General features: G+C 39.9%; 3 protein-coding genes across 5 annotated transcripts in view; 1 reads left to right on the top strand and 2 right to left on the bottom strand.

The window, feature by feature from the left end:
* Positions 1–4,174, bottom strand: part of LOC101165906 (uncharacterized) — a 5,577-nt gene extending 1,403 nt beyond the window's left edge. The window contains exons 1-5 of one of the 3 annotated variants that reach the window (XM_078930169.1): positions 3,606–3,661; positions 3,482–3,534; positions 1,682–1,805; positions 924–1,078; positions 290–671 (exon numbers count right to left, since the gene is read on the bottom strand). In XM_078930169.1, the coding sequence (XP_078786295.1) occupies positions 290–671; positions 924–1,078; positions 1,682–1,704 (560 nt within the window). In that variant the 5' untranslated portion in view covers positions 1,705–1,805; positions 3,482–3,534; positions 3,606–3,661. Of the gene's footprint in view, positions 1–289; positions 672–923; positions 1,079–1,681; positions 1,806–3,481; positions 3,535–3,605; positions 3,713–4,054 lie in introns of those variants that run through there. The other 2 variants (XM_078930170.1, XM_011482269.3) reach the window with 2 other exon arrangements.
* LOC101166153 (calpain-5) lies at positions 3,701–26,658 on the top strand. Its single transcript, XM_004075259.5, has 13 exons — positions 3,701–3,841; positions 8,285–8,444; positions 12,558–12,689; positions 20,704–20,912; positions 22,108–22,300; positions 22,387–22,580; positions 22,922–22,999; positions 23,103–23,298; positions 23,401–23,523; positions 23,609–23,805; positions 24,452–24,573; positions 25,209–25,345; positions 25,438–26,658. Exons 2-13 carry the CDS (start codon positions 8,289–8,291, stop codon positions 25,612–25,614), a joined length of 1,914 nt encoding a protein of 637 aa, XP_004075307.1. The 5' UTR covers positions 3,701–3,841; positions 8,285–8,288; the 3' UTR covers positions 25,615–26,658.
* ompa (olfactory marker protein a) lies at positions 15,334–18,268 on the bottom strand. Its single transcript, XM_004075260.5, has 2 exons — positions 18,090–18,268; positions 15,334–17,037 (listed from the first exon to the last, which is right to left on the bottom strand). Exons 1-2 carry the CDS (start codon positions 18,156–18,158, stop codon positions 16,606–16,608), a joined length of 501 nt encoding a protein of 166 aa, XP_004075308.1. The 5' UTR covers positions 18,159–18,268; the 3' UTR covers positions 15,334–16,605.

Raw genomic sequence — 26,658 nt, 5'->3', positions numbered from 1 at the left:
TTTTGCAGAATAATCTATTTGAAGGGTTTCAGTTTTTCTAACATTTAATAAACTGGCATAAAGATGGACAGGAACCAACTATTGCACATGAAAATTCTGCAAAGATGCAGATTTTCTCTTAAAGTCAAATATTTTCTCCATTCTCCACCTTGTTTCGTGTAGTTTCTGCATTTTTGTTTTGTTTTTTTGGTCTCAAATCAGCGCAAAAAAACACATTTAAATTAGAGAAACCAAATGAAAAGTTGTTGGAATATTATTTTTATGAAGCAAGATTTGGAACTCTAAGCACCTGAGGACCCCGTTCCTGTTCAGAGCTCCAGCACTGAAGCCCAGCACAAACGTGAGAACCACGGAGGCGGATACCGCTCCTGCAAAAACACTCTTGGAGACCTGCGCCTCCTCTGCAAAGGCCGGGCTCCTCCTTTCTCTGAGGGCAGCACAGCTGCTGCCTTGCTCACTGTCTGCTAGTTCGGGGTCGAAACGGAGGTCATAGGGCCACAGCGCAGTTCCCTCTGTGTGCTGCAGGAGGCAGTAGTACAGGCCACTGTGGAGGGCGCTGGAGTTGGGGATGACCAGACTCCCATCCTGGTTCATAAAGACCGGGACCCGTTCAGTGTGGACTTCAGGGGTTTGCAGGCCTCCAAAGGGGGTGTGCCAACGCTGGACTCTACCTGCACACAAGAGCCAGAGAACAATTCAGAACAAAAATCTACCCTTGAATCTGTGAGAAAGTATGTAGCATAATTGATAAGTCAATAACAGAAATGCTTTTTATTTTCAAAATGAAGCTGCATTTGTTAAATAAAAATGCTCCTTCTGTCACTTCATTAAAATGAGAAAGAAAATGGTATTTGAACATTTTTTTCACTCTGTGATTTATTATTTTATTTTTACTCTTTTATTATTCAAACGGAGCTCCTCACCGGTTTTCTTCCCATCGCCACAGTTTAACGTCAGCTCTGCGTCTGGGCGGCCTCTTATCCTGCAGGTGGGGGCAACAGTCAGAGCGCCTCTCCTCGGATTTGCTGAGGCGGACAGGATGACAGTGATGGTTAACCAGCTGGTTAACATTCCAGACCTGTGGAGGAAATCATTTTTTATGGTCCTGGTGCAGCATATGACTGTCAGTACAGCAGCTGCATGCAGTAATAAATGGAAAGAAAAAAATATGAAACAGTTTTAGCCTTCATGCTACCAGAATACAACCTTAAAATAAAGACAACTTTTAAGTGAAACAGCAAAGACTTTTTTTTTTCTAATTTAGAAGCCAAATGAAAAATAAAGTTAAGGTTCCCGCTGGTATCCAGACAAAAAAACTTCAATAATTTGAGGGTCTGTGCCGGTCCCAAACCCGGTTTGAGAAGGTTGCGTCAGGAAGGGCATCCGGCGTAAAACATTGCCAAGTTTACCATGCGACTTGTTCGCTGTGGCGACCCCTGATGGGAGAAGCCGAAAACGAAGAAGAAGCATGAAAAGTTCCACTTAAGTGACTGATGAATCAAGAGGATGCTGTGACTCAACTCTCATAACACATTTTCAATAATATGGGATGCTGAACAATAAAAGAAATAGGAGCTGTATTTTGCAGTTTAATTGTATCTGAAATAAAGTAACACATAACAAGTTTGTAAATGAACACATAGCAGGCCTACAAAGTGTTATATTATGTCTAAAAATGTACCTTATTCCTCCAAACGTGAACATTTTCTCCTTCCAGGCATTAGCTCATGCTGCTGGATCGTTGCTCTCCTCCGGCAGAGTGTAAAGTGCACTTCCTCACATGACACCCAGGATGTCTTTGTCTTCTGATGATGTTAAAGATTAATGTCACAAACTTTAAATGACTTCGTCTGGTTTTTGAACCAAAACAGCTGATGTGCAACTGTCATCATCTTTTCTCCAACAGAAAAAATATAAATTGTATTTTATTGAGAACTTTCAGCAAAAACAAATCTTTTATTTTTTTATACACATTATTTTTTATTAGAATATATTGTATCATTTTGCCTCACAATAATTATTTTAGATCACAATTAAAATAGTTCTTATTGATAAGGCACCTTTTCGACACTCAATTTCATGTAACGATAATAACAGTCAAAGGCATTAAACACACATTTATTTGTTTCACAATGAATGCAATGAAAGGGGGAACAGAAAGAATACAACATTGTAGAAATAAACAAAAATACAAAAAGAGACAGTGGCTACAATGAAAAGACTGAAAAGATGTGTTTTAAGCTTGAATAATAAAAATATAAAAAAAGATGAGACACATTTTTTTGATCATAGAGTTTTCAACAGCATCACTCTGGTGATATGTCTACAACTGACTGTTTTTGATGAGGATTTTCGTTTTTGTTGTTGTTATGGTTCACTTTCATTACAACAGGAAAAATGTTTCAGTTTAAACATAATCTGCTTGTTCTTCTTTTTCTTCTGCTTTGGTGTTGTTTTTTTCTTGTCATCATTTTTAAAGTTCTCATGACAAATGTTACTGTAATTACACTGTACGACCACCAGAGGTCAGCAGTTTCCAAACGAACCAAAAGGGAATATTTGAGACTTTCCACACTAATGCAGCTAAAATGTATTTTTTAATTTAAAAACTTGTAATTTCGTTAACTACAAAAATTATAAAAGAAGGTAATTCCTAAATTAGTTAAATGATTAGTAATTTCAATCTAAAATTTCATCAGATTGTGTTGAGAGTTACTGTGTTGTGACAAATAGTGCTATGTTATTTTGTGTTGTGTTGTGAAATCTAAAGTGTTGTGTTGTGAACCTACTGGGCCACGTTTTAATTTATTTTAGGCCAAGCAAAAGGGCAGAATTCCCCATAAGTGATGCACAGGATACCTACTTATACCTGAAGATTTCTGTAAAATCTTGCTTGAAGGCAATTTATTTAAAAAAAAGTGATTTAATTTTGTATTTATATAATTGAGTAATTCGTCAAAAAATTAAAAGGTTTTGTCTAAGTTCTTTCTTCCAGTAGTACCTTTGAAATATATTTTATTTACTATACTTAAATATGAAGTAGATTAACTGTACACTTCTTCAGACTAAATTGGAACATTTTAAGTTAAATTGATATAAAAAATTAAACTTAAAATATACTGACTCCCGTTTAGTGGAGACTAAGTATACTTGTAGTACACTTCAATAGAATACTAGTTTAGAATCTTGATTTATTTCATGGCATCATGTAAGGCTTTTTGCTGAAGTTATGTTTTTTTCTACACATCAATAGAAGCAAAAAGAAATATTTTGAAAATGTTGACATGTATTTCTGACTTCAGATGAACTACTTTCACGATTTAATACGATTTTAGTTTAAAATTATGTTTTAAAGTAATATTTTGGAAGTTGATTCGTATTAATCTTCAGTGACTACTGATTAAAAAGGAAAATCACTGCTTTGCGTGTGAGCGCGTGTGTGTAAATCACAGCTCAAATAAGAGTAGTACTTTCCACTTACTATAAATATACCTCCAGCCAAACCTCAGATCTGCATTTTTTATCAGTTGGAAGCTGGAGATAATGATAATAATTAAAAAAACTGTAAAACTGCGGAAGGCTTCTGTCATTAGAAACGGACTTACTCCTGAGATGGGAGTTACTCCGAGCGGAACCTGAAGGCATCATCACTCAGTCTGCCTCGAGCCATCAGCTCGCGACGTTGGAGCTCCCGTTGGAATTTTTTTTAAACGATCACAAATTGGTGGTTTTTTTTAAATGAAAGAGCGGATTCTCTGAGCTCTTTTTGGGGGAAACGTCTGGAAGAAAACAGCGGGAGTGACCTGATCCACGAACCGGGTATAAAAGAGCACATTTCCAGGTAAAGTTCATTAACTCGATAAACAAGTGGGGGAAAAAAATAGACTTACAATCGATCGTTTTTTCCATATAATTACGGATTTATTGTCATTTGAAAGCGCGTTTATGTCAAGTATTCGTCGCTTTTTTGTCCTTTAATTTTTTTTTCGTACATGGAGGTTAGCTTCAAAAACAGGATGGTTTACGTTACACGAGGAATTGACGAAACACTTACCCTGAAAAAACGAAATAACCGAAGAAAAACTTGCACTAAGTGACATTTTAACTATTTTAGCTAACTTAACAGTCCTTGTATAAACACATTTAAACAAGCGTTACAATGACATATATATTTAAAAAACACGAACTTGTTAATTTCGTTCTATGGGCGTTTAAATATCACAAAAATGCTCGGAAATCTCCCAACAACAAATCTTTGATTTATTATTTTTAATGTTTGTGCATCGTTTGAAGAAAAGAATGTCTCGAAAGGTTCGGCAGAACCCAACGAGTTACCAAAAAGGCAATTTCTGTATATATTTACATCTGTTAATTGTAAAAACGAGGCTCAACGCACGTTTTTCTGCTGCTACTGGGAGTCACGCCCAAATCCTCTAATACTTGGGTCTAAGCTCCGCCCCCAAACAAAACTGATCTTCTTATTGAAATGTGTGGGCGATTCCAGATATTGTCAACAGTGGAGGACAACAACAATGGAATTGCAGGTTTAAACCCAGAATAATTGTAAAGTTAACATCTTTCAAATCCATGCATTCACATTTTCATAAGTCTTACACCTGGATCTTTATTCTGGCTTCAGTTTCAGAGCTTTAGCTCCAAAAGTTCATGCTAGCTGCTTCTTAATTGGCTTATTGTCCCATTCACACCAACTGACAGACTGGGGGGAAGGGGCAACAACTGTTTAAAACCCCAGCTGTTCTGACCCAACACTGAGAAGTTTTTAAACTTGTTGGTTTATTTTTGGTTTAAATCAAAAGTAAAAAATAAATGGGTTAAAATAAATGACAGGTGTTCCCTGGTGCTGTAACTTCGTTACAATCGTAGTTTTGTTGACAAGCTCTTCTGATAAAAAGCACAAACTGCACTTGCATCGTTGTGGTTTTGTTCTGGGCAAATAGACTGCATCCACTGCTGTCTAATATGCTTAGTATCACTGAATAAGAGGCTTTGGGAAATTCTGTTTCACAAATGTCAATTGTTTGCAATATTCTTAGGGCATAATATTTTGTAACAAGTTTGCAAATAGTTACATCTAAAATAAAAGCAAGTTTTGAATTTCTATGACTTTTCTTTTTAAAGGGCTCCTATGTGAAGAAATTTGAATTCTTATGAAATTTCTCCCTAAAGGTTGTTTATTGTTATTTTTACACTGTGGTTCACCACAGTTTGCGCAAAATAGCAAATTTTTTGTATAAAGACAATTCCAAGTGCTCAAAATAAAACATTAAAAGACACATTTAGTGAAAGGTTAAAGGACTGATCATTAAAATAAAAATGTGAAAAAGTTCAAATGAAATTATTTTAAATTAAGCTTTTGGAAACTTTTCAATACAATCTAATCAAATGCAGCTGAGAGCTGGTTGGGGGAGCTTTAACCTGGATTTAAACAAACTGAGTGGGCGTGTCCACATTGGAGGGATGCATCCTTTAATGGCCGTGACTTAAGCAGCCTACAAATGCAGCCCAGGAAGAACGCAGCCCTCCAATCTGAAACCAGCCAGTGTTTCATCGGATCCAAGGCTTTCTGGAAGTCTGTTCCAGATCTGTGGAGCATAGAAGCTGAATGTAGCGTCTCCATGTTTGGTTTTGTCTCTAGAAGCTGACAACAGACCGGACCCAGTTGACCGGGGAGGTCCGGTGCTCCATACTGGGTCAGGAGGTCAATCATATATTTTGGTGCTAAACCGTTCAAAGCTTATAAACCAGCAACAGAACTTTAAACTGACCTGTGATTTCATTGAAAACACTATAAAGGGGTTTTGTTTAAGGAATTCTAGAGAAGCAGAACTCTGTTTCTAAAAAGGAGAGAAGTCAAATGAACGAAAATCCTGTCGGAAAACGTGATTTTGTGAGGCTTGTGCCTGTTTTCAGCAGACAACCATGCAGATTCTCTGTTCACTTTCATTCCTGTTTTGTTGTATTTATGTGACTCTGATGTAATTACTGGCAGGCCGGATGTCTTCCACTAGAACTCGCCATGGCAACAGTCAGCTGGTTGATTGTGTGTTCATTCAGAAATGAAAAACTGTCCTTCTTTACCCAAACTTTTTTAAAGTTTAATATTTACTGAATTTAAAAATAGCATTACATCATTTAATGAAACAGGGTTTTTATTTTCTTTCAAATATTCAGTCTTTTCAAATAAAGTTGTGTTTGTATTTCAGAAATACAGACAAACATATCAAACTTGAAGGCTGTGGGAAAAGTCTTCTTCACTTTTATCTGAATACTGTTTCAGTTCACTGTGGTTTTTATACATCAGTTTTTACACGTAAAGCTCCCACCCCTGCATTTCAGTTTGGTTGTGGTCTGAAACTTGATGCTTTTCCTGTTTCTACCACTGTTGCAGATTTTCAGGTGACTTTAAGGTCAGTCTGTCTCTTTTCATGACACTCAGGATTCAGGATTCTGTCATTGTCATTTCACTACAGCGATAAAACGAAATTCATGTCTCTGGTAGTTTACACTGAGATTAAGACAGGAAGTAAGTGACATCTCAATATGATATATTATGATTCCTATGGAGTATTGCACAGAAGAGAATATATCACAGTACTGCACAGTTCCTGCGAGTATTGCACAGAAATTCAGCACAGAAGAGAATATATCACATCGCATGGAGAACAAACTGGTCCTCAGTCTCTTGGTCCTGCTCTTTATGCTCCGCAGACATGGTTTAATTCAAACATTTGCTTTAGGCCTCAAATATTTCTCCAAAATACTTGGGAGTGCAGAAGATTTGAAAATCAAATTCAGTCTAAAGTTTGCTGGTCCTGCAGCTCCAAATCCATCATCTTTAGCTCCTCCGTCATTGAGTTTGCATAAAACAATCTCTCCTGAGAAGCTAAGTGGGGTTGGACCTGAATGGCCTTTAGCTAGAAGTTGGTGTTTTTGTAAACCCGTTTTGTTTAACTTTCCGGTGTTCTGGTTTTCAATCAAACCCTACATCCCCCTCAAAGATCCTGCTAATCTCTGAGCAAAATAAGATTAAACAGAAAATATGCAAGGAAGTTTTGAGATTTGGGGAATGTAGAGTGAAGGGTAGCCTGCCTTCAAATATGTCCTTTATTTATTATTAATCTTTTTAGTTTTTTTTTTAATTGACTAACATTTACTTAAAAATCTTTAAATGTAAAACGTTACCCAAAAAAACCAAATTGTTCTGCAGCATCTTGTGTTGTTTGTTTCAAATTTAGTGAATCTGTCATTTCACAGACCAGAACATCTTTTTTTCTCTTATTTTGACCCTGAATCATTGGAAATTTGACAAATGATTGGTAATTCTATGCCTAGCTGACGATAAATCTTCAAAACTGCACGAGTTGTTGTTCAAAGTTACTTTTACCCGTTTGTAATGGTTGGAGAAAGCAACACATTCATCAGTTTTGATTGTTTATTCCTCCTCTGCTTGTCTAGATGAGGTTACATTTAAACAAAGCCTGCCCCAGATAATAACTCTGATCTGCAGCCAATATTCCTTGACGTTACACACACACACACACACACACACACCCACACACACTACTTCCCTGGTTTGTCCACTTTTGTTTAACTTACAGGAACCCGCTGTTCAGATAGCATCAACATCGGACTCTTAAGGCACCGACACACACCCAACCACAGGCACACACACTCGTACACAAATGATTAACGGACTTTACTCTGTTGCCGGTCTGTGGACAAACATGACCTTCCATGTGTCCGTGACTGATGGGGTAGATTCTGCAGTGTAAATGTTTGGATCACGTCTGACATTTTCAGCATCTTAGGGCTCTCAGAAGAGTTGAGCACAACTGCCCCCAACAAAGTTTGTTTCCTTGGAGTTGAAACCTCTTCTGCAGTCTCTACACCCTTTGTGGCCTTATAGTTCTCTGAAATATCCTCCATAATCCCATCACCCTTTCTGTTCTTTCCTAAAGCTACTGTTGTTTTTTTCATTTCAAACACAAGTCCTCTGGAATAAAGATGGCAGTTGTGTTGCAGACTAAATGATGAACTGACTGTTTTTTTTTTAAAATAAAAACCTTCAACCATTGTTTCTTATTTCATAAAGCAGATCATTATCCTCTAATGTAATCAATTGTGTACCTTTTTAAAGTCTTCTTTTTGTGTTTTTAGTTTTTGTTGTTGTCATTTTTCGCCACAGGTTCAGCCAGTAGTTTCATTGTACAAATGTTAACATGTGGCTGATGCTGAAGAGGCCTCTTGGTCTTTCTCTGTGCAGGACCATGGTGGTTCCATATGAAGGCCAGTCTTTCTCTGCACTGAGAAAGCGCTGCCAGCAGAAGGGCTGTTTGTTTGAAGATCCTCTGTTCCCGCCATCGGACAAGTCTCTGTTCTACGAGGGAAACCGCGTCGGCCAAGTTGTCTGGAAAAGGCCGGGGGTAAGAAACAGAAACCTATTGTTGAGAAGGAATGAAGGGGTCTGCATACCTTCAGCCAAAGGCTCCTCCTTCACTTTTTGTGTTTTTTAGTCTCCCAAAAGCTGGTTGTTGTTCCGTTAACCCGCTAGATAAGCCGCATAGATGAAGTATGAATGCTAAAAGGTCTTTTTTGATACAGATAGACATTTATCTCAGAGATGATCTCAGAGGTTGTGTAGCACCACAAGTTGAATCAAGCCAAGAGGAGCTCCAGTGACGAGACGGCTGATGGTCACGAGGCAAGTCGACAAAGAAATCTCTATGTGGGCGGAGTTACAATGCAAAATCGCTGTATTTTGTTTTTGCCCATTTTGTGAAGACGGCTTAAAGTAAGGCTGTGTGTTTGTGTGCTTGAAGTGTCTGTGTGTGTGTGTGCGTGATCTAAGGTTTAGGTGCCAACTTTTACATTTCAAAGCTGGAACAGACTTTTCAGATCCTGAACCTCCACACATTTATATTTTGTTTATCTGCAGAGGTTTGATCCAGATGAAGACCTTCATCCAACAATCAAACAGTCATAATAAGTGTAGCTTATCTCCTTAAGGCTGCTCTGATACGTCAGAGTTGCAACATGATGAAGAAATAAGGAGAGAGATTGTTTCTAGTGAATATACATAAATCGTTCTGAGGTAATAAACATGACGGAGGCCCTCGCCAGTCATGGCTGTCAGCAGATTTCATCCAGTCGAGGTTATTAAAACGGTGATCTAAGAGATGATTGAATAGCTTTATCTCATCTGTCAGAGTCATAGCTGAAGGAAATCTGGTTCCTCATGAAACTCATGTTCCATCCACTGCCGTCATTCTGCATTTCATAAAGTAAACACAAGTTGTTCGTAATGGTCTTTATTTTCCACAAAACATCCTCCTAGATCTTTGTGAGTCTGGAGAAATTATGAAATGCAAATGTTGTCTGGACTTAAGACGAGTGACCCTACGAGGAATTCCTCTAGTGGTTTACTGAGGAAGAGCGGCAGAAGTTGAAACAAAAGTGGGTCGAAAATGTTGGCGCCTTAGTCTCTGCTGCCCTTACGGGTCGATACGGGTCGTCTAAAATGGACAAACCTGTTCAGGTCACGCAGGTGACCCCAACCAAGTTTTAGGAACTTTGGCCGTTCAGGGAGCCTGTAGAGCCGAAATGTTCATGCAGGCGGCAGGTTGTAGTGAACACTCATCCACCTCGTAAGGCTAAATTAAGGTGAAGTAGGTGAGACGCAGGCATGTCAGGCGTTTTCACCTCCCCTCAAATCCTGTTAGAAATGAGACAATGGGAGCGTAGACTGCGTGGACATCCTACAGCATCTTATGGACACACATTCAGCATATGGACACAGTCAGTAAGGAGTCAGTACTCTCACCTTACTAACGACTAGAGGGCAACTTTTAGGGAAACGCAAATAAGTGGATATGACTTCCATCCTTCTGACAGATACTTCACGATTCTCTTAGGACAGCTATGGTACTTTCAAATACCGCAGCACCCGCACTGCTGCATGTGACTAAATCTTCCACTAAAATGAACCTTTTGGTCAAGGTTTGTTTTTTCATTCCAAAAGGCAAAAATGTTGGAGGTTTATTCTTTTTATTAATACACTAGTTTTGTTAGTCAGAAGGTTAAACTTTTATGCATTTCTGGAGTTAACTGAAAACGTCTTTGATCACATTGGCCCCCATCTTCTGCCACGTTCTTCCTGTTTTCTTCTGGGACAGTCCAGCGCTCCAGTCCTTCCTGGAGGTGCTTTGCTGAGCACAGATGATGGGAAAATGGAATCTTCTTAATGGGATGTAATGGCTGATAATGGCTTTCCAGCTCCTCTTTGCCTCTGCTTTGCACACTGTCCATGCAAGTCCAACCCATTCTAGAGTCCATCAAAGTGTGGAAGTCTCTTAATTGGGGAGGAGCGACGTATCGGTGCCATTATCGACATCTGCCAATGTTTGCAGAATTTGAGTTTAATCGTATTGGTCCGATATTAAAAAATCTACCCGTATTCTTTTCAAAACACTTTTTTTAAATGTATACTTGTTCCTTATATTTCTAATCGTAGTCAGTAATTGAGTGTTTCAGGTAAATGTTATTTCTGATAGGGATACTTGTTGTTCCTAATAGATCCCTGGCAATGGGGAGCTTATGGTTTACAGTTATGTCCAATATTCCATAAATGGTCTAAATGCTTACAGATATATTTAAATGGAAGTTTTAAAGTGATACCTGTTCCTATGAGATCATTTGCTGTTTGTTAAAAAGGTCAAGTACAATGTGATTGAAATGTGATTGCATTTCTAATAAAGAAACCAAAAGGAAATCTAAACTTTGTGTTACTGGAGACGCTTAAGGATCGGCTATCGGCCAAAGCTGCAGGAGTAATATCTGCCGAAAAAAATCACATCGCCCATTTCTACTCTTAATGCAGCTGAGGTTTTACGATTAAAAGCATAACTTGCACATGAAGAATCTGTTCTCCTCTGATGGTTTCTGGATAGTGATCCAGGAAAACCACATGCAGCTTTCTGACATTGAACAGTTGTTAGAGCAAATGTAACTTGTTCCCAATCAGATTCACTGAGCCGCTAAAACAATTTGACTTCCTGCTAAGAGACTCGTGCGCTGTAGAGCTTTGGCGAACATAAAAAGCGCTCGCCACACCCAGACGGCGTGTTCATTTACTGACGGTCTGTGATAACCTGACGGGCTAAATAATTAAACAGGACACATAATCTGCAGATCAATATAATTGATTCTTTCAGGCAGTGAAGGAAAAGATTTTTTCTCTCGACTGAATCTTTGTTCTGGCAGCACTGGAAAAGAAAAATCCTCCAAGTTATTTTATGCTTGTTAACAGTCTGTGTCATCTGGAAACACCGGCTCAACTACATTAAAAGTTCATAAAAATATTGATTGAGAATGGAGAAGAAATAACTGAAATATTTGTTGCTTTCACGTTTAGTTTTTTCTCTATTTGATTTTAGTGTAAGCTGTGAGGCTTTTGATATATTTTTATGCCACCGTGTTTTTGTGTTACATTTTCATTTGATCTTGCATAGCTGCATGTTAAGAAGCTTTATTTTTAGCTACTTAAATTCCACCATATTTTTATTTTATTGCCAGAAAACAGAGTTTTTAGTAAACTACATAAATATTGAAAGAAGTTGAGCAGGAAGTGATGAAGAGATAAAGCAGAAGAGAGTGGTTAACCTCTCACTGCGTTAATAATGATCACATTTATTGTGTCATAAAAATGACTCTGAAGGTTTGAGATTACTTCAGCGTTTGCATAAAGACCAAAGTCCTCGAGTGACATTATTTAAATCTTAATAGAGTATATTTGGATGTTTTATTGAATGTCTGGACACATCTGCTGGCTCCTTTAAGTGGCTGCATAAATACATGGATGTAACGCTCTGCTCCACTCCAAAAAAGGACCAGCTGCTCCCAACATGTCCTCACTTTGGTGGGCCATGCCCCTCTTTTGTGGTCAAACCGCCAGGATTTTCAGGAGGACTAGACTATATTTGGCATCTGAGGAGAAGTTTTGAAAATTCCTTGAAAGATTCCTGAACTCCATCCGTGTTCAGGAATCTCCTTTCCGCCGTGTGAACAAACCGACGTGCCAAAGGTTAGCCCTGAAATGTAGACTCGAAGTCCGGTCTTTTGTCAGTCCAAGTCATTTGAGGAAGGCGTGCCTGCGTGTGTCTGCACATTGTTAGTGGTTGGATGGGTGTGTTCTACTGGTTTATACCGGCTCTGTCATTTCAGCATCGTCACCCCGTGTCTGTGTTGCTCTGTAGTTTGTCCACCTTCATTGCACAGTGAGTCGCCCTGTATTTACAGTCAGAGCTAGTTCACATTCAGCTACAGCGAGTCTCTGTGATTGATGGACTCGGCAGAAACTGCACAAACCAGTTATTTTAAGGTCTGATACAAATAAAAAGTTACTTCAGATGGTTTCATTTACTCCAAATCATTCCAATAAAGACATAATGTCAGAACTGCATCCAATGAGCTAAATTCAGTGTTTTCTGGGTAATTTTATGCTTCATCCTCTTTTATGTTTGTCCTCTCCGACCTGCTAGGAGCTGAGCAGCGACCCTCATTTGTTTGTGGATGGCATCAGCGCGCACGACTTGCACCAAGGCCAGCTGGGGAACTGCTGGTTTGTGGCTGCCTGCTCCAGTCTGGCCTCCAGAGAAGCACTGTGGCAGAAGGTGAGCGTGGAAACATGTGCACACACATATTTAGTGGCGGTTTTCCAGTTTAAATGAAGCCCACATGCTGCTGAGCTTCAACAGGAAGAGCCTCAGTTTGATGGGAATAGCAGAATTAGTTGTTGAACCTAGTTATTAAAATCAAAACATTGTTTAAATCAGCTTACAAAAAGGTTTCTTTAAAGACCCACTCTGATAAATACTGTGTTTTTGGTGTTTTTTTATCATGCTCTTGTGGCACTTTTATAATAATGGAGGACATGTATAGAGAAAATCATGCTCAAAATTGCATCCCTAAACATTTCTTTATTCAAATCACTGTGAATCAAATCACTGTGAATCAGAAGCAGCTGTAAAAATTCAGTTTGACAAAGAGCTAGAACGTACGCTGGGTGGACCACAAGCTCCCTGCTCTGAGCTCTCAGCAACGGGGAGGGGAAGGGGGGACGGGGTTACAACTCAGAGGATGAATTTCAAATCAACTACAGCCGCTCTGCATCCTATAAAATGAAACAGGTTTTTGAATTTAGGTGAAAAACTGCATAATCTATAATTAAAAGACCACCTGGAGCACTTTTACAATAGATCAAAAGGCGATCAGAGGGGCACATTGAGCAATTCTACTTTTACAATGTCAGTTCTTTGCTAATGCAAGCATTATAGGAGAAAAAAATACAGTATAAAGTATGAAGATACCCAAAAAATCTAGTATTTCTAAAGTGGGTTGCAGAATCAGTTCCTTAGCAGGGAGTTTTCCCTCATTATTGCAGAGGTTGGTGGGACCTGTGGTCCTTACAGGGGATGAAACACAGTTTTGATCCATTTACGGTTGAAGCTAATAAATGAAATGAATTTAGGTCAAGCTTTGGGTTCAGTGTGTCTGCTGAAGCAATTTTTAAATCAGGATTTCTAAAGTCTGAAAGCTTGATATCCAAATAAGTAGAGTTGTGCAAACTTTTGCCCCTAATAAATAAGTTGTGTTTAATGACACTAAAGCTAAAGTGACTCACTGATGGCAGTCAGTTGTCCTGCAGGGTGTTTTCCTGAGATAAAATTTTTCAGTGTGGAGCTGAAGAACGCTTTACTGAGTCACCGTCATTAAGTTCACCACAGGCCTGATGTATTTGCACACGTGGGTGCGTCTGCTCTGCAGGCTTTAGGGACGGGTGTGTTCGTGTTGCTGTAGCGTTTTGACCTCCAATGAGAAGAAGCCAGAATATTGCCTTGAATGCAGTTTTTCAGCAGAGTTTTGCTTCAAATGACTCATTTATGAAACATCTCTTCAGTGGCTGTAAGTCATTGTGTAAAAACAGCCCTGCAGCTTTTGCGCATTTCATCCACAAGGTGGCAGTAGTGTCCACAACAAAACCCACTGTCAACCTGTTTGAATCGCTGGCACATGCTTGATCATCCCTAAAATGAAAGAGTTCTATTACATTAACATCTTTGTTATGTATTTGCCTTTCTGTTTATTTTTATTCAACTTAGATTTCGCACAAATGGAAAGAATATGGATGAGTAACAAAGCAGGTTATGCTGATGATAAATCTTGGATTGTAAAGTTGGCACATAGCGTATTTTACAAAGTTAATATATTTTGTTGATTAAAATCAAATTTGTTGGGCAGCTAAAGATGCCCCTGACTATCTGGTCTGTGGTTATGGTTTGGTTTCCAGGTCTGCAAACTGTTTAAGTTTGTCCAGAACGTTGGTTCTGTTCTGGAAACCTTATGAAGACTCCTCTGTCTGCATCTTTGAGATCTGTTCATGCTGGTTAAATTCAGGGTTGCAGGTATTTCCTGCAGAAACTTGTCAGTTATCTATTCTGTTGGAGTTTGATGCACAGCTGGATTTATATTAAAGAGGGAAACTTTTCTGAACTTGAATTTCTTTGGCAAATTACATGAAAACTTGAGGATAAGGTTCTGGAAAGCGGACTCGGTGTGCAGTGAATCTTTTAGCCAAGCAGGAAGACTTTTATCTGAGACACAGAATCTGAATAATGGAAAACAATATTAGCATGGTAAAGGTGTTCAACCTCAGTAAGCTTTTCCCCGAAAACCTCAGATGGAATATCCAAGACAAGAACTGTTTCTCCATGCTAACAACACACATCCACTGAGGAAACTATGACCAACTCTGGAAACGATGCATCTAAATATAAACCTTTTACTGGTCTGCTGTCACAAAGTCTTTACCTGACTATTCTACAGAGGAAACATGGACAAGAGCGCCACGCCCTCACCCCTTTGTGCTTTTCCTGTGCTGCTTAATCCCAAAAGTCTTCCTTAGTCCTCAGTTTGCCATTAGCCGAGGTGGAAACTGATCTCTTTTTTCCAGTAGTCATTGCCTCTGTGGAGCTGTCAGTCGTCCGAACAGCCTCACTGGTTCCAACACAAACACCAGTCATGTCTGAGCTGCAAACTCCGTTTGAATCAAAGCAAGGAAATGTTTTCTGATGTGTTACAGAAATGCAAATGAAGATTCTTAATACTCTTTTTTTTTTTTTTTTTAAATGTCATGGGAATGTGATGACAAAAACAATCGTAATAAATGTGTGTCATAACTAAAATTAGCTATAAAACTAAGTGTAATAAGCTTTTAAAGTAAGGTTCTGGTCAAATACAACCATGAAGCAACAAAGATTGATTTTGTAGTAACACTTTATTGGGACATCACTTGAGAAATCACTTCAAATCCTACAACATAGAATCAGAATAACTCAGATTTCTGCAGTGAAGACATTTGTAATGTTAAAGCAGGAGAATTGCATCTATTGTAGAACTAAAGGCGGAGCAGACAAGCCACCCGTGTTGCTTAGGACGGCTCCTGTCACTGATAACGAACGTCGTACCACATTTACTGGATTGATTGAGCATTTTTCCTAAAACTAATGTAATACATGACACATCATAAACCTCAGACCAATAAAATGTGTTAACATTGTTCTTCTGATCCAACATAGGTGAAATTGTGGCTTTCACCTGTTTAATGAAATCAAGAAATCCATAATTGTATTTCTGCCCATTTATCTCTATTTCTGCTCCTGTTTTTTCCCTCTAAATCACCAAACTTCTTTCTTTTCTTTTTCCTCTAAATTACTAATTATATAGACATTTTTCAAAATCTGTTATTTCTTTGTCACTTACCAAAACTACCTGATTTTTGGGGAATGCCTCATCTATCAAACACAGCAGTGACTCGTTTCCTGACCTCCTCTGGCTTCACAGATCTTTTTAAAAGCCAAATGTGAGAGTTTGCAGCCTTTGAAACTCATTTCCTTTGGATTTGGTTTTTGGTTCAGATTTCCGGTTTACCTGACCTTTAAGGTGCCTCTGTGTTTGAGAAAACCTATTTTAACCCTTGTCATTTGAACACACCACCACTTTGACAGCCGTTTCTCCGCTCAGCTGTTCTGTCAGGTTACAATTCATTTTGCATTTATTGAGTTATTTGGCTTTTTTGTTTTTCTTTGTATTTTTCAAGAAAACAAATAAAGAAAAGGAGAAGTCATCATTATACATAATTAAAAATGTCTCAGGAAGTAATTTGGATGTTTTTAAAATATTTTCACTTTAACATTTGTTTAAAAAATGGCACCAGATTGCTAATATACAGAAGGTTAGTACCTGTTTTACTCGTCTTTGTTTCCGTATTCATTTTTCTAGTCAAATATTTGTACTGAGATTAGTTTAAATGCATTATAAAAACTTCAAAACATGTCTATTTTTATAAAGCGTTTTCCTAAATTTTAATAGAAGTTTTTAATTTCAATAGTAGTAGTTAAAAAAAAAAAGTCACATTTACAAAACCAGGTTGACCTGTTAAGAAGTTTGAAGGAAAACATTAGGAAGAGAAGAAAACATTTAATCGCTTTTATATTAGTTAAGAGGAGCCTGCTGGCTGAAGGTTTTTGTTCATTTTCCTGGTATGAACTCAATGGAGCAGCTGAGGTTTGCTGCCTCGGCGCCGTCCTTGAAGGCCAGCAGGAAGTACATGACCTTCCTAACCTTTGCCAGCTCTGCGATCCTCTCTCCAAACTCCTGCATGTCTGCCTCCAGACACTTGAGAGGCGATTCCTCTGGATCCTCTGCGTTACGCCAAAATGTACCGATGGGTTCCAGCAGCTGGCGCGTCATCAGGTTGGTCAGGTCGGGGGTCCAGTGCTGGGAAATACCGGTGATGGTGACTCGGCCGTGGCCGGAGAGCGAGAAGTACCAGCGGGAAAAGCCAAGCTCCTGTACGGCAAAGTCCAGGCGGTACACGGCCTCGTGGGGGAGAAGCAGACGCTCGCCGTCCTGACGCTTCTGCCCTGACCGCTGCAGGGATGACACCCGAAGACGCATCATCTGCAGACAAAAATGCCATGATGGTCAACGGAGGATCATCCAGCTCTCTGTTTAAAGTCTGACTCCAACCATCTCATTGATCTACTTTAAAGCGTTCCCAGGGGTCTTTTGATTACCATTTTTAGCGAGAATCGACAAAAATTTAGGACACAATTTTTAGGTCCCATTTTTAAAGTCTTTGGTATGACTCGGCCTGGAATTGAACCCATGACCTTCTAGTCTCAGGGCGGACGCTCTAACACAAGACCATCAGCAGAGAAATGCAACAAGAACATGGTAAAAACACCAAAAGAAGCATTTTCTTTGGAGAGGGTCTTTGAACATGTTTAGGCTGCATCTGTAGGGTTTGGGCTGTAAGTAGAGGAGGGTTCTATTGATCCCTGCATTAAACATCAGCAACTTTACAGCCATCAACAACCAAGAAAAGCCAAAAATAGACAAAAAAAATAAAATCAAGCTGAAGAAACGTTATCTAAATGTAAAAATAAGATGCAAACGAAGATAAAACACATTCTGTTAATGAACCCTGTTGGAGAACTTGGATAGATGGACCTCAGAAACCTCATTCTCATTTTTTCTGCACAGAAAGATGCAAAGTTACTGAAGAGCCGCTGACCTCCACTGTGTTTGCTGCAAGGCGGCTCCATTTGTCTGAACGAGGAGGAATGATTTTTCCGAGTGCTGGTCAACAGATCCATCGATTACCAGACTAGGGTCAGCTTCATCCTATTTATAACAAATGTTCTAAAGAAAGGCCTGACATATTTTCCAAAGAACCAAAACACCCGGAACCAGAAACAACTTAAAAAAGAAACCTGTGTTTCTCTATATTTCTTAAATTGTTGTGTTTTTGTCTTTTAAAGAAACAAATTAAATCTTCTATTTAATAAAATATTCTATATCTCATCTGTTTTACCAACAAATATCTGTGAAAATGATAAATCTGGGCTTATTTTATCTCTCTATCCCTATAGCAGTTTTATTTTTATTTTTTTACACCACTTGTCACCGTTCTGTACCTGACGTGTCGTGGTGTCAAGCGTGAAGCTCACCTCCGTGAGAGCAGTGTCCTCTTTAAACTCCAGCACCAGCTTCTCAGAGGGACTCTCGGCTCTGTCCATGCCCGCGTCTGGCTCTGTAATCCCGGGTTACGGAACGGGGCAAAGGCTGGCAGAGCAGAAACATTCAAGAGCGGGTGGATGAAGCTGGGGTGGAGTTTCTAATGCTGCCCCAGCTCTCCCTCCCTCTCCTGCTCATTGGTTAGTTTGCTTGCTCTTTTCTCCTCCCAGCTGTTTCCGCTACACTTTTTCTCACACTGGTCCACAGTTTCCCCCCCTCACCTCCCCTCCTGCCCCACAGGGCAGCTTGGTTGGGACATATTGATCAGTCTGAGGGAGATATGAGGGGGAACTGTAATTATTTCAGCAGCATCAATGTAGACATTATAGACGTTACATGTAGAAAATCTTTTTCTACAGTCCGGTTTGTGCTGTTTCTACAGGATTTGTGAGAGAAAAATAAATAAATAGCAACATGAAATGTGTGGGAGAGCTGAAGCCTTCAAGGACAAACTAAACGTTCTTGGAAAAAGCCAGTGTGCTGCTTTTGTCCGAAGTAAATGACTTCAAACACTGTGGAAAAGGTTCAAAGACTTCTGAAAGACAAATGAAAAAGTCTTTCCCCCTATTCGAAGGCGTTAAACAGGTGGGTGATGTGTGAGGGTGCTAGGCAACAGGAGGCAGCGATGACGTACAGAAGGGAACTCTGGGAGTTTCCTGTGGGCTTCTGGGAGCTCGGATAGTTCTGGCTCAATGGATCAGTTCATTTAGAACCCTAACGTCAGCGAGATTGGGTGTGTTTGTGTTTGCTCGGTGCGCCAGCGGGGACGTTGTCAGGAGAGACGTTGCACAGGATTCGGATGGATTAAGTTCCCCTCTTTAGAAAAGGGGTGACTCCTCAGTGCTCCTGTCGGGGAAAAGTTTTTGGGACATGTTGCTCTGGTTACAGCTGAATCTGGTCACCATAAATACAGCTAGTCAAAGGTAGAGCCTGATTGTAAAGAAGAGCATAAAAAGTAAGAAAAGATCTAAAGCTCCATGGAGGTCAGGGGTCTGCAGCCTGAAGCTTCAGATTCACATGCAGCTTTTATCTCTTTCTATTGTGGCTCTTTGGGTTTAAAGAAAAAAGGCAGAATAGGTAGATAATTTAAGTTTTGTCATTTTTGAAGACTCTCTCCAATGATCATGGTGTTTTTAACATGTTAGTATGGCATTTTTCCCATGATGGTATATGATCATATATTTCTCATGGTCATATAAAGAAAATTCATCTTAAAATTACATTTCTGCACATTTACTTGTTCAAATCGTTGTGAATCAGGAGCAGACGAATACATGTCGTTTGAAAAAGAGGTTATTTGTGACATCGAAAACACGCCAGGAGGGCAACAAACGCCCTGCTCCGCCTCTTTCTCATGCATCTACTTGTAGACGACTAGACCCACGTACGTCTTTGTTTCCCTCGACTGAGCTGGAATCTGGGTCTAACCTGAACGTCTGAAAAGCTCCAAAACTGCTGGCCATTTTTGATGCATCGGTACTGTTAGGCTGGGGTGTGAGGGGCTGTAAGCTAGCGGGAAGGGGTGTAAACAGACGGATGATGGGATGGGGGTGGGCTGACTCCACGCCAACAGTCCCGCCCACAACTCAGAGGTGAATTTCTGATGAACTCCTGCCGCTGTGCAGAAACAACGTCCTGGAAAACGACGAAGGTTTTTGGATTTTGGTTAAAAATGATATAATCATAATTAAAAGACCACCGGAACAGTTTTGAAAATAGATCAAAAGATGATCAGATTTGGATTTTAATTGATTGTCAGAGTTGTTTATTCTTGCCTTAAAGCAAATCTTACTTTCTCTTTCATTCATAACTCATGTAAATCTGCTGCAGCAGGAAAATCTGATTTGACACAGGCTGTATTTTATTTTGAAAGGAACTTAATTTTAACTTAAAAAGTTAAAATTGCTGTAGAGAAATTTATAAGCTGCAATAACTCAATTATTGTAAATATTTAAAAGCAAAGTTTTAGAGATGAATTGTTTGTTGGCCACAGAAACATGAGTTTTTCTGAACAATAAAGTGTGGCTGTGTGGCTTCTAGCCTGTAAGAAACTGGACCAAATGTCTCTTTTAGCTTTCAAAGTTACAGACCCCTGATCTAGGTCAAACACACAGAAATCAATATCCCGCCACCACTGTGCCGCTGGTCAGTGAAAAGCTTTTATTCGTACTGCATTGCATTTAACAATTATTTGACAGTAAAACCTTCAACTCTGATGTTTTTATTCATTCAAGCTTAGAATGTAAAATATCTCCTATTGAAATGAGTGGACTTTTAAAAGGGAAGAGTATTTTATTGATGAAGGCATGAATATTGAATTCATCTATCCATCTTTAGAAGCCAGCGACTGTCGGGTGAAGGTGGGGTACACCGTGGTCAGGATGCCCGTCTGTCACACTCACACTCACATCTTGGGGCAGACACCAACTAATCTAAGAAGCCTGTTTTTGGACTGTTGGAAGAAACCAAAACATGCAAGGACAGAACCCAGGCCGGACTTGAACCAGGGCCTTCTCTTTAAAAATGTATTTCCTTTGGTTCCTGCAGGTGATTCCAGACTGGAAGGAGCAGGAGTGGGACAAGGAAAAGCCACAGTCCTATGCTGGAATTTTCCACTTCCGCTTCTGGCGGTTTGGCGAGTGGGTGGATGTGGTGATCGACGACCTCCTTCCCACAGTGAGCGGACAGCTCTTGTACGGTCACTCCAACGACCACAACGAGTTCTGGAGCGCACTGGTGGAGAAGGCTTACGCCAAGTACGTTATTCCTGCGTGTTATGGCGCCTTCTCAAGTTTCCCCGTTGGGCCACGGGCCTGTAATCTCTGTCCGTCCTCCGACGACACTTCCTGAAGAGAAATTCAGAGTTGCAGAGGATTCATATTCTAATTTCTGTTTCTACTGTTGTTTGCTATCATCTGTCCACATTAGCGATGCTCTGAGTTGTAGATTTGTTTTAGTACATCAACAGTAAAAGTTTCAGCATCAGTGTGTCGTAGTGGAATTTATGAATGAGAAGAAAAAAAAATTCCATTCATAAGATATTATACTTTCACATTTTATTGGAGAAAATCTTGTTTTCTCTAGCAGAGCAGGGGTAAATCCAAGGTTTGCATTGGCAGAGAAGCACATGCAAAAAATGTATAAAAAACACTGAAAAATAGATCTACATTTAAAAAAGTCATGAACATTAAAAAACAAACAAAGCTGGTGCAGGGTCAATGAGGCATTGTGAAAATTCGAGGTGTTTACTTGATGTTTTGCTGAAAAAAATGATAGTTTCAGTGCAAATAAGAAAAAGGAAGGACATCTAGTGGCCAACTGAAGTCATTACAACTATGAGAAGCTTAAATAGCACAAGTTGTAGATTTATGTTCCTGTAACCCTTGTGCTATCTTAGATGATCCCACCCTTACATTGAGGTGTTATTCCTACCATGACAAAGGTGGATAAAGGTGGAAAGATTTCATGTAATCCATGGACACCAGTGAAGATCACAAATCATTGAAGAAAAAAGGTACAGAGCACTGTCTAGTGGGTCTAGATGACCCAACTCCCAATGTTAATGTGCCTAGGATAGTACAAGGGATAAAGAAGATTCTTCTTTGTTTAGAACTCAGAATTTTTTCAACCTCAAAAACTGGTTCTGTGTGGATCAGTTCAAAACATTGCTTTTGTGTTTAGCACCAAAAAACGTAGCTGATCTCACTGATAAGTCCAAAAACATGCTTCATAGATCCAAGTCATTGCTATTAAGAAGAATTAGTTTTCACTTGGCTTTAATATAGGTTTTTTTTTTAAAAATCTTAATGTGACTATTTTACTGGAGTTTTATATTTATTTACTATTTAGAAGCAACATTGTTATTTTACCTGTACTGTCAGTTTAATAGTCGTCTTCATAAAACACTTTTTCTGACAGTGAATGTAAGGTTATTTAATTTCGTTTTACAAGGATGTTTGGATGCTACGAGGCTCTGGATGGAGGCAACACCGCCGACGCTCTGGTGGATTTCACCGGCGGCGTTTCCGAACCGATAGATCTAATACAGAACGGCTACAAAGAGGATGACGAGAAGCGAGACGAGCTGTTTGAGAGAGTCCTGAAAGTGCACAACAGAGGAGGCCTCATCAGCTGCTCCATCCGGGTGAGAATCCCACGGAATCGAACCCACAGCACCAGAGTCATTGCTTTCGCTTGCTGTGGAGTCACACGTCTGATGTGCTTCTCCAGGCAACCAGTGCGGCAGACATGGAGGCCCGGCTGGGCTGTGGCTTGGTGAAGGGCCATGCATACGCTGTGACAGATGTGCGGCGGGTCAGGCTGGGTCACGGCCTGCTGGCCTTCTTCAAGTCGGACAAACTATCCATGATCCGCATGAGGAATCCTTGGGGGCAGAAAGAGTGGAATGGACCCTGGAGTGACAGGTGAGCATGAGGACTACAAACCGCTGAATGAAATGTCAGTAAAAGCGAGCAGGTAAAGAAACCTATATGCGCTACAAATAAAGTGACTAATTGTTACTTTAGAAATCAATCATTTCAAATGAACAGCTCAACAAAAAAAAAGGGTTTGCTGTGCCAAAAACGTTGTAAATCCTGTTTATTTCCCATACAAAATGAGTCATAATTTGAAAGAACAGCTGTGACTCCACCTTTGACCTTTTCCTGACCGTCACACTATTATCTGTTGCTTATTTTATTCATGACTTTACTCTGCCTGGATGCTTGGAAGTGAGTTTAGTGAAAGCCCTCTGCTTGTTTTGCAGCTCTGAAGAGTGGAAGAAGGTCAGCAAAAGTGAAAGAGAGAAGATGGGCGTCACCGTTGATGACGATGGAGAGTTCTGGTGAGTTTTAGGACAGTGCTGCCACCTAGTGAGCAAAGTAAGAAAGAAAGTGTTTTTTGACGGATTTCTGATCCATCTTTTCTGTTTCTTTGGCCTCCCACAGGATGACGTTTGATGACTTCCTCACTAACTTCACAGACCTCATCCTCTGTCGTCTCATCAACACATCTTACCTGAGTCTCCACAAAACCTGGGAGGAGGTGGTCGTCCGTGGCTCCTGGCGGCGCCATGACGAACCGCTTCGCAACCGAGCTGGTGGCTGCTCCAACAACAAACACTCCCACTTTCAGAATCCACAGGTTCTGATTGCCTTTTATTTATTTCCAATGTCGAGGTTTTAGTGATTCAGTGTCAGTCTCTTAACGTCACGCCTCTTTTTGTCTTTTTCTCACGCGTTTCAGTACGTGTTCGACGTGACCAAACCTGAGGACGAGGTAATGGTCTGCTTACAGCAGAAAGACCGCAGAGCCACGCTGAAGGAAGGTCGAGGAGAAAACCTGCCCATTGGCTTCGACATACAAAAAGTGAGCCGTTGACAGAAATTTCAGAGAAATAATGCTTACTATGAACTGGGATTATCTGCAAAGTGATTCACGTTCTGGTGTTCAGGTGGAGTTGAACAGGGTCTATCGAATGCACGCGGCCCAGCAGAAAGTTGGAGGCAGCATCTACATCAACTCCAGGGCCGTCTTCCTGCGCATCGACCTTAAAAAGGGGCGGTACGTCATCGTACCCACCACCTTTGAAGCCGGCCTGGAGGGAGAATTTCTGCTGCGCATCTTCACCGACGTTCCCTCAAACTGCAGGTAAAGCCACCAGAAGATCAGCTTCACCTGTCATTGTGTTGATCGAGAGATCTGATTTAACGTTTGAACTATACGCAAACAAGAAGGTAAATAAAAAAAAAAAAAAAAACTTTTTTCTAGGTTTATTTATTTCCAGAAAATAAAACTGTAGTATTTTATTGTGGCGGGGCTCTTTCTGCTGTTTCTTGTTGCTTCTCGAACAGGGTTACCTAAGGGTTGAAAAACTGCATCAGGTTTGATAAAGATAAGTGTTCAGAACTAGTTTTCAGTTGTTTCACATTTTATTTGTATCAACAGGTTGTAAATCCAAAAGCAATGACAGTCATTAAGAACATTTATTGTTGTTATAAAGGCAGACAAAGACAGGATGCACAAATCTTTATTTATAAGAAATGCAAAGTAATCAGTCTGAAGTTGTTTTTACATCTTTGTTCTCAATAGTTCAAAAGAAGCCCCCTTAAATTTGTAAATATTACACAATTTTAATTCTATTTAATAGTTGTTTTACTTATATTCTTTTCCCCAGACGGTAAGTTATTTCAAAGATGATAACCTCTGCTTCAAAAAAACTTCCACCTTAAATAATGACATTTATGACGTCCTGAACCAGAGTAAAGAGTCTTCTTCTTCTTCTTCTTCTTCTTAGGGAGCTGACTCTTGATGAGCCTCGCCGAAGCTGCTGGTCTGGGCTGCGGGGGTATCCGTCGCTGGTCACTCAGGTCTACGTGCAGCAGGCTAACGGACTGGCAGGACAGGACTCAGACAGAGGTAGTTTTATCCAAATATGGATATTGTGACAGCTCTTCCCACAGACCATAATAATAATGCAGAATATTTAACAACCCACTGTTTAATGTTGCCAGGATGCTGCTGATAAAGTGGCTCGTTTATGATTATTTTTAGGGGAAAAAATTAGTTTAGTGAACCTTTCTTTTGAATTGTCGGACCATGACAGTCAGGTGAAGCTGAAGTTGATGTCTGATTTTTTGTTTAGCTTCTGCTTTAACAGTTATGGGTTGAGGAAAAAAATCTATATCACACTTAAATGGTTAAAAGTCTAGTGTACAAATACATTTGAATCTACAGAATATGAAGATAAATGTTACAGTAAAAACTGAAGGGTTGCTAGAGGCTTAAAGATAAAAAATTCAGCCTCGTACAGGTTGGTCGGTCGGTGAAAATATTGTCCGACATTAAACTGGTCGGGGCCATGGATCTGTAGAACAGCTGCTATTTTCTTATGGTTTAGCAGCTGCTTTTCTGTTTGTATGAAGGCAGACAGTAAAATATTAGCACCAGATTTGATGGTTTATTAAATATTTTTGGCAATATCTAATGTTAGCAGCCATGGATTACGCTTTGTAGCTCAAAATGGATAAAAACTGTGCATGTGTTTCTCCAAGTGTCAGATCCGTACGTGATCATTCGCTGTGAAGGACAGGAGGTTCGCTCTGATGTCCACAAAAACACCTGCAGCCCCGTCTTTGACACCAAGGCTTTGTTCTACAGGAAGAAATCCAAGCAGCCCATCAGCGTTGAGGTTTGTGCGTTTGCTGGCGAATGTGGCGGTTGCCCGCGTTGGAGTTTGCATGCAAACGTTTGGTGGCACTAATCCTTCTCTCCGTGTCTCAGATCTACAACCACAACGTGTTCAAGGACTCCTTCCTGGGCAAAGTGACGCTGCCCGCCGAGGAGGGAACGCTCCAGAAGACCTTTCACCTGAAGAACAAGGGCGATCGCCAAGACAACGACCTCCCCGGTACCGTCACTCTGTCCATCGAGACCAGCTCGGTGCTGACCAACATCTGAGCCACCAAAACCTTTACCAAACCAACATGGCCTCCTTCGTCTCTGGCTGCAAATATTCACTCGGAGCTGCATTTATTCAGCAGGAACCTGCAGAGGCCATCAGTGAAAACACAAAAAATGGTTTACATAAGCATTTAAATATACCAATAAATTCATAATCGTCTTAAATCTACTGTTTACATTAAAAGTATTTCTTCACTCGTTTACTTTTTAGCAGCTAATTTGCAGATTTACTCGGTGTCTTGTGTCTTTTTAGTTTTATACGTCATATTCCACTTTTTAAGCCTTCTCTTTGGAGAATACACTCCATTTACTTGATGTGTCAATCCAGCTGAGGCTTGATCCTCCAGCGTGTAAAACTCCTCCTCCTCCATGAAAATGTTAAAAACCAACAGCAAAGCAACACTGACACCTGCACATCGAAGATGGATATTTGACCTAAAACTTTAACGGCAGCTTTTTTAGAAAAAGCCTTTAGCTCTGGTTTGATTTAGGAAGAAGCCATTAAAGAAAATCTGCTGCTGTGGTTCCTTTCAAGGTAAATGTACATGAAGTAATTTCACATAAAAATGCCACATCCTCCAATCATGTCTTAACTTCAATGTATGTCAGTTTTTAGTGTTCTTTCTGCTGAACCTCGTTCAGAAAAATCCCGACTGCGTAGTTCAATCTGTACCAGCAGAGGGCGCTATGCTGCAGACAACTCATTTAGTTCTGTTCTGCCTTGTAGTTCTAAGTCTTGAACACAACAGATATTAGCACGATAGCATGTTATAAGAGTAAATATTTTGTTTTGATCGCACACAACGTTTCTGAACTTTTTCACTTTTGTGTTGAGAATCTGTGTGGGTTCAACTTTCAAACCACTTTCCAGAGTAAGTCGGAGTCTCTCCGAGGTCTCGGCACAACTCAATTTTTGTTGAGAATGCTGTAAATGTCCTTCAGCTCGACTGGAAGGTTCCAACTGAAACGGGCTGAAAGATCTGCTTATGTGCCGATATGTACGGCTTATTTTAGCACAATTAAAACGATCAAAGATCTTTA

Source organism: Oryzias latipes, chromosome 13 (genome assembly GCF_053564925.1).
Source record: "Oryzias latipes strain Hd-rR chromosome 13, Olatipes_Hd-rR_3.1".
NCBI classification, from domain to species: Eukaryota; Metazoa; Chordata; class Actinopteri; order Beloniformes; family Adrianichthyidae; genus Oryzias; species Oryzias latipes.
The sequence above is the reverse complement of the archived record's forward strand: the minus strand, read 5'-3'. Positions and strand labels throughout refer to the sequence as shown.